The sequence below is a fragment of the Gadus morhua genome, chromosome 7 (genome assembly GCF_902167405.1).
Source record: "Gadus morhua chromosome 7, gadMor3.0, whole genome shotgun sequence".
NCBI lineage: Eukaryota > Metazoa > Chordata > Actinopteri > Gadiformes > Gadidae > Gadus > Gadus morhua.
This window is the reverse complement of record NC_044054.1, coordinates 25716671-25728387: the sequence shown is the minus strand read 5'-3', so window position 1 is coordinate 25728387 and position 11717 is coordinate 25716671. Positions and strand designations below refer to the sequence as shown.

Sequence of the window (11717 nt, the reverse complement as noted above, 5' to 3'; positions counted from 1 at the left end):
CACGTCACGTGTCCATAAAAAAATTGGTTTAACATTTCTAGCCATAAATGTGTATTTTATTGTCATCATCTTTGTTCAGTCATTTTATAGTATGTTAAGTTAGTCAGCTTGTTGCGATTTTCATGCTCATTAGGAATAAATTCGTAGACAAGAGATAGGAACTTAGACCTTTCAATCAATGGGTATCTGATTGAAAAATCCATTCCTTGTTTGCTTTTTATCATTTAAGCTTTGTTTCCTATTCCTTGTATTGTCTATGACCTGTTCCTAGTGTTATCTAACGTTAACCTTTCACCTGGGGTAAACCAGTCACAAGGGAGCATGGATCCCCTTATGCATTCCTCTGCTTGATGAGAACACAGGCAACTCTGTCCTTTAGGCAAGGCAAGGCCAGGCACCTTTATTTATATAGCACTTCTTGTACACGAGGCAGACTCAAAGTGCTTCACATTGAAACATAGTCATACAATAAAATGAAATAATAAAATAAAATAGATAGTAAAAGGAATCAAAGGCAAATTTAAAAAGGAAGTGCAATGGGTTTACAATTGAGCAGAAAGCTAAAGCAAACATACAATAAGATGATTTGCCCCAGTGGGTGATGGTCAATATTGTTATTTTGCATGATTTGCCCCAGCATGTTGATGTTTAATAACGAGGGTCCTAAGATCGAACCTTGTGGGACTCCACATGTGACGTTGGTTGGTTCTGATACAAAGTCGCCAATGGAAACAAAGTAGTTCCTATCTTGTAGGTATGACCTAAACCACTTTAAGACTGTGCCCGAAAACCCTACTCAGTTTTCTTATCCGTCCAAAAGTATTGTATGGTCTATATACATGCACTGAGGTCTAGCATTAGTTCTGAGATTTTACCAGAGGGCGCTCTCGGTGCTGTGAAGAGGTTGAAATCGTGATTGGAAGGTGTCATAGCAATCAGTTGATGCCAGGAAGTGATTAAGTTGCTTATGATTTTGCTTATGAAGGGTATATTTGCTATTGGTCTCTAGTTAATAATAGAGGTATCTAGGCTCCGCTTTTCTTAAAGGGGTTTAATAACTGCCTTTTTCAAGGCTTTTTGGAATTGCCTGATTGGAGAGAATTGTTAACTATTTGCAGTATGTCTATTTCTAGGCAGACAAAAACATTCTTAAAGTGGCTGGTAGGTAAGGAATCAAGGCAACAGGTGGATTGCTTTAGTTGTGTCACTGTTTCCACAAGAGTTTTAGAGTCTATGACATTAAAGCATGACATCAATGCCACGTTGCTTTTGAACACGGTGGTCCAAAATGTTTGTTTGAAGTGGAGATATTGATCGCGCGTCTGATGCCTTCAATTTTATCAGTTCAAAATACTGCAAACTCATTGCATTTCTGCCTGGAAATGAGATCAGGTGTTTTTTTTGTTGGGGGTTCAGTCTGTCCACAGTTGCAATTGGGTTTTTGCATTATTAGTATTGTTTTTAATTATATTGGAGAAAAATATTTCTCTAACTTTTTAATTCTAAATTGAAGGTACGTAAGCTCTCTTTATAGATGTCATGGTGAATATGAAGTTTTGTTTTACGCCAACCTTCCTACATTTTTTTTTCTTGGCTGTTACAGAAGCAGCTTTTCTCCAGGGTGCCTTTTGCTTACCAGAAAAGGTTTTAACCTTATAAGGTGCAATGACATCTATAACTTTCAAAAATCTCAAATTGAAGTTTTCTACAAGATCATCAGCAGAACATGGGTTGAGAGGTGGTAGCAAGGAGATGGTAAATGATTAAAAGCAGAACTCTGGGGGAGCATTTCAGTACAGCACAAAGGTATTATAAGGTGAACATCTCCCTTATTTGATCATTGACAATGGGTAAACATCTCCCTGATTTGATCATTAACCATTGCATTGCAGGAGGGGGTGAAACTATTTAAATAGCTCTGTGAAACTGTATTCTGGGCTCACTCTGCTAGAGAGAGGAGACTAGTGTATGCATTCATATAAAAAGGGTAATTGTCTACAACTTGTTTGCTTTTTTCTCATAAATCTCATAAATGCCACGACAATCTTTGGATGGCTCTGTGAAAATCTTGGGTTGTTTAGCGAAATGGCAGACCCTAACTTAACCTTTTTTCTTACCACGGACTCCCCACCCCCCATGGCAAGTTTGATGTGGGAGTTCCACTCAGGCCCTAGAATAAGGGCCGTAGGACCTTCTTATCTCCAAAACTTCCATTTAAACCACATTCTGATCAACTAGGTCTTGCAAGCCACACCTCTGACAGGCATCGTCAAAAACTTGCCCGTCTAGGCAAAGGTTTTTCCTGTATGTGCTACAAATCAAAATCTAGGATATGTCGTTCCCAGGACCCAGGGAGGGAGGTGACCCTGAACTGTAGAGTTATTAGGCATAAAACATATAGCAGTTTCTAGCTCACCATTTTCGGTTGGAAGGAGGTGGAAATGCATCCTTTCGTGTAGACACAGCTAGCCTGTGGACAAGTTTTGTAAATTTGGGATCTAAAGATTAAAAAGAGCCTGTACCATGCCTTTCATGAGATTAGAATAAGTTAATTTGAGTTTCGCTCACAACCTTTTCGTCATTATGAAATAACTCATTAAATTACCGTTATCAGGTGACTGTTTATGTTGTGAAAATGCAGTTGCTGAGGTCTCGTTAAGTTTAGGCACACGGAAAGATTGGTGAGGGTTAAGGAAAATCATGATTTCAGTCAAAACACTTGGTTTTGTCTGCCAATGTCTCGCTAAAAGTACCAGATGGTTGGTTGAACAGTGAGCTAATATAGCTTGAGATATTGTTTTGTTGTATGATTACATTAACTGAATATCAATAATAATATACAAAATGTAATCCATTGTCATTATTTTTTAACAGGTTAGATAAATTGGTTGATATAATACTATTACCCTGCCTTATCTTTATAAAGACTGGTTGCTGATATTGAAAGACACTGCAGAACCTCAAAAGAAAGTGACTTGAATAGGGACTTGACTTGCCTTAAAGGGGACATATTATGCCACCAGGTGTGAGTGTGATTAGCCCTTAAGGTGGCGACACACCGGGCCGACTGTCCAATTCGCGTCCGCAAATGAAGTCGGGCTATTAATCTGGCCGACATGATCAACCGAAATGGGAAGTACACACCTACGCGATTACAGCCATCGCGCTGTTCTGCGCGATGTAATGTCTCCAAAACAACAGGCGGCACTAATCTGTATTGTGGGCCAATCTGTATTGTGGTGCCGCATAGTTTGTCAGGGAATAATGGAATGTGAAAAGTTCAAATGTCAAGGTAACCTACTCATAAATCGGCATTTGTCAGTAGTGACATTTATTACATGGGAATGGAGGACGAAGGAAGGGTTCACTTCATGTGAATGATGTCCATAGACCACGCTGACTGGCCCACATTCAGACGCAGTAGGAGCAGTCCATGGCCTATTATATAAGACAATAGTATGCAGGGAGATAGCTTTTTCAAAGATGTGTTTTATTGTAAGAAGTAATGAAGTATAAAATGTAATAAATAATGTGATAAATTGTTGCTCGAGGTCTTCGGTCCACATGATTCAATTAGATGCCCAACAATGCGTTGAGAGAGTGTGTCGACATCGTCTTCGCTTACACTGTTTATCTGGTATATATGTTTACTATCCTCACTTCCGGGATTCACTGATTCGCTAGTCAAGCTGCTAGACCTCAAACCAATCAGAATGGTAAAAGACTGAACGATTCTAATGGCCGATTACACATGTTGAATAGGCTGAAAAGAACGCCAAAGTGGCCGATTTCATCATACACACCAAAGAGACTCAGGTCAGCGACCTCTCAAGTCTCACCGACGCCGATTTTTGGGCCGGTGTGTCTCCTTTACAAGCCGTTTTGAAAGTCTGCGTCTTCTGACATCACTAGTGGGTGTGTCCACCTAGATCTCACACCTGGTGGCATAATATATCTCCTTTAACTAAGGACTCGACTTATAATAAACTCTGAGTCACATGTCTGATACGTAATCTTCAAAATAAGCTCCAAAATAAGTGGGGTGATGGATAATGGCTACAAAATGGCTATAGATTGATATAAATGATAGATAAAATACATGTTGAATATAAAGATAGAGATAAACAGGGATGCCTATTTTGGCAAAGATGCATTTCTTGCTTTATATGGCTCTAGGTTGTGTGATAACATTGTAGGAATGCATCATTGGCATTAGATAGAGAGAGAGAGAGAGAGAGAGAGAGAGAGAGAGAGAGAGAGAGAGAGAGAGAGAGAGAGAGAGAGAGAGAGAGAGAGAGAGAGAGAGAGAGAGAGAGAGAGAGAGAGAGAGATGATAACACAGGAATGGATGGGATATGGGTTCAATCAAGGTTCCTTATAGGACACTGGTTTTCCGGGAAATGCTAGTTTTGCTCAGGATGTAGAGTCAGACGGAACACATTGTATTTTTTTTCCTTCTTCAGAAGAGAGAACTGAAAAAGCACCCACCGAGATTTCCCCTGATTATTTCTCTTGGGCGGAGCTTAAATTGTCGTTTGTGACAATGTTATGTAATTCAAAGTTATCTTGAAAATAGGGGAGGGGGGGCGACTTGGCCAGAGAACTCCCGGAGAATGACAGGTGTCGGATTCCCTCCTCAAGCGGAATAATAATGATCCTACCACACAACGACAGAATTGCATGTTAATGTTATTGTATCGTCACTATCAACAATCAAGTTAACACGAACGATGAACACAGCAGTCCAAAGTGTGTGCAGGGCTTTCCGACTGTAAATAAAGAGGCTGTCATCAGTAAACCATGCAGTAAAAAACATATCTGCTAAAGTCGAACCAGCACTCCCCCTATTGACTGTTTAAATTACTACATCATTTCTTGTAAACGCTCGTGTTCTCGGCTCGCTTAGGTTGCCGTTTATTTTAAAGGGCGTGCTCCAAGTAGGTCACACACTCGTGTCTGAAAAAACTGGTCGTCGTATCTTGAACACGTGTGTAGGGGTTATTTATAGGCTATGTGCAACTGTATTTTAATGCACACTGAAACCATATTTATAAATCGTCTCTTAAAATAGTTAAATGATATACAAATTGCACACGTTTGGCAGGAAGGGAACTGTTTTAAATGTCTTTATTAAACTATTTTAAAAGGTCAGTTCTATAAAGTATACGTTTCTCAGAAACAAAGGTTACTCAACGTGCACAATGTGAAGGATTAGGAAAATTGCCTGCTTGTTCGCTCATGCAAGGATTGCCACAAGTTGAATCGTTGTCCTTTTTTCCTTCTTGCTTTGCGCCTACAGATGAGTCTGACGATATATTCAAAGGCATGATTTCTGGGAAATCAGACGACATGCAATCCGTCCGCCGACAATCTTCACTGCGCATCTGCGGACTGAAGTCAGCAGTGGCCAACCCCCTTTTGATAGCTGGTTGCGCCCGATACAGGGGAAATCCAACCTATGAGTATAAAAAAGGAAGGCTTCCGTGTGGGTTTCAGTTCACTTATTGAAGTCGACCTGATACATACATCAAGCCAGGAGAAAGTCTGGATCATTCTTTGCATTTCTGAACGGACTATTCCCCATTTGAAACTGTAAGTAGGCTTACTAATAACAGAAACTGTTTTTGTGTGCATATGATAACGTTATTCAAAGGCGATGAGGTTACTTTGTTTCAAAAGGGATTTATCTCAACAAAGCGATGGAACACCTATGTGTGGAGTATAGCGCATGGTTTAAACAAAGTTTTCTTTATAGTCTCATTAAATTGCATGACATAGATTCAATAGGCCTAAGTAAAAATTATTTCTCTTATAGTTCGTGGCCAAATCAAAAATAAAGTTCTTTGTTGATTAAAGCTCAAGAATGATTTGGTTATTCATTAGGCTATTCACACCATGATCTTTTCCCAATTCTATTTCATTTGTTATTTTAGACAAAGATGCCGGTAGCAAGGATGAAAATGAGACCTTGGTTGGAGAGAATGATCGAGTCCAATAAAGTTCCGGGACTCAGTTGGGTGGACAAGGTACGAATTATTTTCCGCGCGCTATTCATCTCGCGTCTGCTTCTGTGCCACGCATTTTGGAAACTAGCTCCCATAGTCTACTGTACTTTATTTGTTTTGCATTCAATCGCATGCATATTCTATTCTATTCAATTTTGTATAAAACAATATATCTGATCTAATGGTGCAGCTATTACGTTAAGGCATTGATATCCGATCGGTGGTGCAGCTTTTGATGCGGACTAATGAGGATATTGGTGTGTGTAGGACCAAAAGATGTTCGCCATCACCTGGAAGCATGCTGCAAGACACGGCTGGCAGGTGGAGAAGGACGCCAGTCTGTTCAAACACTGGGCCATTCATACAGGTGAGGACCATCCCCCCCCCTCCCAACACACACACACACACACACACACACACACACCACACACACACACACACACACACACACACACACACACACACACACACACACACACACACACACACACACACACACAGACTAGTTAAGTCCATTTGACTTTGTTTCATTTTTTTATTCTTGTCTTATTTTGGAATGCATAATACCCTCTCGTCACACTTCCATGGCATTCAAAGCGTCCTTCGATATTGGACCTGTCATAGTTCAGGATGACAGGTTTCTTCTTGTATGGTTTTTGCATCATTCTGAGAATTTTTTTTATTGATTGATTTTATTCAGGGAAATTCAAAGAAGGTGTAGACGAATCAGACCCAAAGAAATGGAAAGCCAACTTCCGCTGTGCCATGAACTCACTGCCAGACGTTGAACAAGTGAAAAACAAGAATGTCAACAAAGGCCAACAGGCGGTGCGGGTTTACAAGATGGTGGAAGTCACCGCAACTAAAGGTGAGAAGACCGTAATGTCATGATGTTTTTCATTTTAAGTCTATACAGTCCAATAGTGGTTAAAGATGAGTGAGCTTGGATAGAATATTAAGATGGTTTTCTCATCAATCCTAACAGACAGGCGGACCAAAACCAAGGATGGAAAGAGACGGAACAAGGTAAATACAAATTTTGATGGAATGGATGTATGTTCCTTCCATTTTTTTTTAACAATAGTCATTCATTCATTCATTCATTCATTCGGATTGTCTCTCTTTGCTCACAGTTAACAAAGGCCAGGTTGGAAGAGACAGACTTCAGTGACACACAATCGTGTGAAGATCAACATCCACCCCATTATGACGACACATGTTCCCCACAGGAAAACACAATTGACAGCACAGAACAAGGTAAGACAGATACAAGTCAGCAAGAAGGCCTATGTCCCTTCTTCAGAGATGGTGCTATCATTAACGTTTAATTTGATTACAAATACTTACAAAATGTTATGTTTTGTTTTTTCTCCACTTTGTAGACATGATATCTCTGCCTCTGAGTGCATCTGAGGTACCGGATTTTGAAAATGTAATCACGATTGGGAACGACAGCAACAACGCAGATTACTTCTACCGTAGATTTGAAGTTTCGCCAGAACACTCACCAGGTATGGAAACACACACATTTTAGCCATAGCATATTAGCTTTGTTCTTACTTAATTCTTGTTGGAACAGATGATTATTTACTTATGTTGAAGCTTTGTTTCTGAAGAAAATTTAAACTTGACTCGTTATAGAAATGCAGGTTATATAACTATTAATAGCTTTATTGTTAGACTAGTACAAAGACTGTACTAGTAAGACTCACTTAAGTAATTCAAACATTTAAAAGTTCATATCATTCAGGGTTTAATGTGTCCAAACATGTTCTTTTTGTTATACAGAATTTGAAGACGCAGAGGAGCTCTTAAAGGTGAGAATCTCTTTATTCTGTTTCAGATTTTTGCATGTGACCTTCATTGACAGCAATCCCCATGTCTACCTGATTGCTTTATCTGTTCATCTGTAATATCCCCGAATGTAACGTTCTCAACTGTGTGTATAGTATCATACAATAAATGACAGAAGAACAATATAAGGCTGACTCAAGCCATGCTATTTCAGCTATGCCAGGAGCTGGAGCCAGAAACAAATTGGATGCAAAGCAGTTCAGATGACCGGCTGAGCAGTGGCCTTCACTCAGACTCAAACTACAGCCCACACAGCCAATGGAGTGACACATCCTCAGGTAGATTCTGCAAACCAATTTGATCAGATATCATCCAGGGTGTAATCTAATGATTGGACTTAAAGGTGCTGTATTTAATATGCAAGAGAAAATGAGAAAGCCTTCTCTGCTCCCTCCCGACGTTTCTACTCCATTGAGATGTGCTGTCTATTCTAAACCAATCAGGGAAGAGATCCCAGTCTTAAAAACGAAAATGGCTTATATAAAGTCATATCAAACAGATAATCTCACAACGCATCGCAATTACAGTTTACTGGTGGCTATTGCATTTCTAACAAATTACTCAAATTACTTTACTTAAATCATACCAACAGCATTATTAAGGCTTTGTGTATCTAGATAAATGTGCTTTGCAATGTAACTAAGGATGATTATTCTTACTCTGTGGTAATTGATTCGTTCATTAATTGATTTCAGGAGAGGACCTAGACATGCGGCTATACACCGACCTCAGCACAGGGACTGAATGCTACTCACCTGAGACCTGGAACATGTTCCCAACCCCCATATACCAACAGATCAACTTCCATCCCTGAAGCATCTTGGACTAAGTGAGACTGAAGGACGCTGACTCACTGACAATAAAGACATGTGCTGGATCCTACTAGCATAAGGAACACATCATGTCCGCCTCTCCCTCCTCCTGAGCATCGCTGTGGAAACAGACTTTAAGATGGGTTAAAAAAAGGTTTTTCTTCAGTTCAGGGAAAAGAATCCTCACAACTGCATCCACTTCTTGGTTTTCTAAAGAGGGAAAAAAAATGGTGCCTCTTGTCTCAGCAAACTTTCTATATATTGTCGCAGGCAGCATTATTAAATACATTAAACAGCTAATAGTTTTGCAAAGGTTCCATGTCATGCAAGTGCTTATGTTATTTTGATGCCAACCATTTTGGTTTATGTACAAAGTTGTAATATAAGATTTTAATGTAAAATAAAAACCTTTATACTGTGATACTTCTATTTCGGTTTTTAAACACGAAGAATACCCATCTTTGTAAAATAATTTGGATAACATAGGCTATAGCAATATCTATATATTACTTACATACAAATAATGCGGGGGTAGCGGGGTGGGGGGTAATCTGCTGTTTATTCCTTGTGAGAAATGTGAAATATAAATAAATCAACACATATTGCATAGGTAGGATAATTATAGCCTACATCAAATGACGTGTTCAACCGTCAACCTAAACAATAATTGCATTCCCAGTAAGTTGAACAAGTTGGAGCTCTGAAATTATTGCCGAATTTCTGACCTGTAACTCTGATTTCGTTTATTCCGAGTGCCGAGTTGTCATGAACGCGACATTACTATAAAGGGCATGATTTCCGGGAAACGAAACTTAAGGTTCGCACACCGTGGCCCGCCACAGGAAGCGTTCATGCAATCAGCTTTCGCCTTGGCAGTAACACATACAACTTTGTTTGAATATTCAACAACACAGTAAAGAGGAGGCAGGCTCAGGCTTATGCTTCGTATTTTAGTATAATGAATAATGTGCACTTCCAGCTTGAAACATAGCTTGTTTTAGATATAGATATCTCAGCAACTGTTGGAAAGTAACTCTCGTGTTCGCCTCCTTTGTTGTTGATGAATAAAATAAATGAGCGATGAAATATTACCAGCAGCATGAAGACAAATTAGACGCATTGGATTTCAGAACACACACACACACACACACAACCGACGCTGCCAAACACATTCTGATAAGAACAGGGAGGAGGGAGCTAGGAGGTAGATGGGAGGGGTGTTAATTTCTCGCAGGTCTGCTGATTTACAAGAAACGCTGTAGCTGTCGCAGTCACAGTAACAATTGCTGGCATAAAAAATAAACCAACTTAACCCAGCTACTGGATCACTATTGGACAGAACACATGCTGTGTTAATTTGACCCAAGTGCTGGGTTACAGCTTTTAACCTAGAATGCTGGGTTGTTCATATGACCCAACCTATTGGGTGAAATTAACTATATTGCTTGGTTAAATACTACCCATTAACTGGGTTATTTCTTGTCTCATTGCCTTGCTCTCTCTCTTTATATAATATTATATTTAGTTATTATTGCATGTGTATTATATTGTTATACCTATTTAGTATATAGTTATAAAATATAAACAAAATATAAATGATTGTGTAATTTCAAATAATTTCAGATAATCACACAATTAGATCACTGTAAATGTGCAGTTGGCCTAAGGAAAGTCGCGTCTCTGGTAGTACGTACTAGCGTTCGACCAAAGTCTTTTTTATCTTTATTTTACAGGAAAGAAAAACTGTCAGCCAGTTTACGGTGCTTCTGGCTCCGCTGTGCTGCCCCCCCCCCCCCCCCCCCGCTGTGCCGTGGGGCAGAGTGCAGGGCGGGGCTAATGATCGCCGCCGCAGATTGGGAGGCTCAGACGAACACCCTGTCCGTCAGGCCGACAATCTGCTTCTGGAGGCGGTCGGGGGGCAGCGGCTTCTCGTTAGGACGCCATCCGGCGCCCGGACAGAGAAGCTGGGGGGCTCCAGGCGCCTGAGTATCGGCCCACCCCTCCATTTCTGTGAAGTCGGAGAAGGCCTTCACCGGGGCCTTCTGTGTCGAGGGGTGCCCACCCGCAGCAGTGAAGAAATGCTGGACGGGTGGAAACAGGGGACACTGGGTGGCACGCCGGGAGGAAGACTGGGTGGGAAAGCACCCGCCCTGCATGTCATCCGACATGATCTCAACGAACAAATCGTCTATCCAGCGTGGCTTCTCTCTCGGGACGACCGCGGCGGTCGAAGCCCTGGAGCAGGAGAACCCCGACACGGAGTCCGCAAAGACGTCCTCCGTCGAGAGGTCGTCGTCCACCTCGGTTTTTTCCTCGCCGTCGTCGTCCGGATCGTTGATGGCCTCGGAGAGCACCGCCGACGGGGAAAGTGAAAGGGGCCGGGAGAGGAGCCCCTCTTCAGGCACCGCGCGGCCGGCGGCGCAGGGACGGGGGTAGACACGGCAGCCGCCGCGGGTTCCGCGCCCAGGCATCGGAAACTCGCCAGGTGCTCTTCACCAGGCAACAGAGAAGCGGGACAGGAGGAACAGTGAGGCCCAGCTCTAATGGAAGCGCTTTTCAATGGTCCTGAAAAGGGCTGTTTTTCTGTTGCCTCGCCCAAGCCCATAAGGTTTATCCTAGATGGCGTAGCCTACATGAAATAGAACTGGTACACTGGTAAAGCAAAACATACAGGTTGCATGTCCATGACCATAACGGGTAGCCCACAAGGCAACCATTCACACAGCTATTAGCGCTACGGCTAGCTAGCGAGTCAACTGTAGCTACCCAAAGCTAACTGTTGCATACTGACTTTACGGCTAGCTAGCTAGCAAACTAACTGGGACATTAATACAGGTGAAACATTCAACCAGAAGGCCGCTCAACATTAAATACTATATTAAAAGATGCGGCCGATAAAAGCTTTCAGTCGGCTAACGATTAGCGATTGTTAAAGCAGTTCAGTCTTTCAGACCAGCCAATAAATGCTGATTTAAATAGCCAGAATATCCAGAATGTTTCACCATTAATGAACCAACAGCTGGGTCAAAATGGGAGCGTGTCTATG

General features: G+C 41.3%; 1 protein-coding gene across 3 annotated transcripts; it reads left to right on the top strand.

The window, feature by feature from the left end:
* Positions 1–5433: 5433 nt before the first annotated feature.
* irf1b (interferon regulatory factor 1b) lies at positions 5434–9092 on the top strand. Of its 3 annotated transcripts, none has more exons than XR_003977357.1 (10): positions 5434–5592; positions 5934–6026; positions 6273–6372; positions 6706–6873; positions 6991–7031; positions 7139–7262; positions 7388–7516; positions 7794–7822; positions 7989–8137; positions 8555–9092. XR_003977357.1 is itself a non-coding variant. In XM_030361611.1 (10 exons), the coding sequence occupies exons 2-10, from the start codon at positions 5940–5942 to the stop codon at positions 8671–8673; spliced, it is 921 nt and encodes a 306-aa protein (XP_030217471.1). In that variant the 5' UTR covers positions 5434–5592; positions 5934–5939; the 3' UTR covers positions 8674–9092. The 3 variants fall into 3 exon arrangements, 2 of the variants coding, with proteins under 2 accessions (XP_030217471.1, XP_030217472.1); XM_030361611.1 differs by having other exon boundaries at positions 8014–8137; XM_030361612.1 differs by lacking the exon at positions 8555–9092 and having other exon boundaries at positions 7989–8138.
* Positions 9093–11717: the final 2625 nt, after the last annotated feature.

Coding starts and splice junctions, on each gene's coding strand:
- irf1b (XM_030361611.1), top strand. CDS start 5,940: ATGCCGGTAGCAAGGATGAAAATGAGACCTTGGTTGGAGAGAATGATC. Junction 6,027..6,272: donor GACTCAGTTGGGTGGACAAG/GTACGAATTATT, acceptor TGGTGTGTGTAG/GACCAAAAGATGTTCGCCAT. Junction 7,517..7,793: donor TTCGCCAGAACACTCACCAG/GTATGGAAACAC, acceptor TTTGTTATACAG/AATTTGAAGACGCAGAGGAG.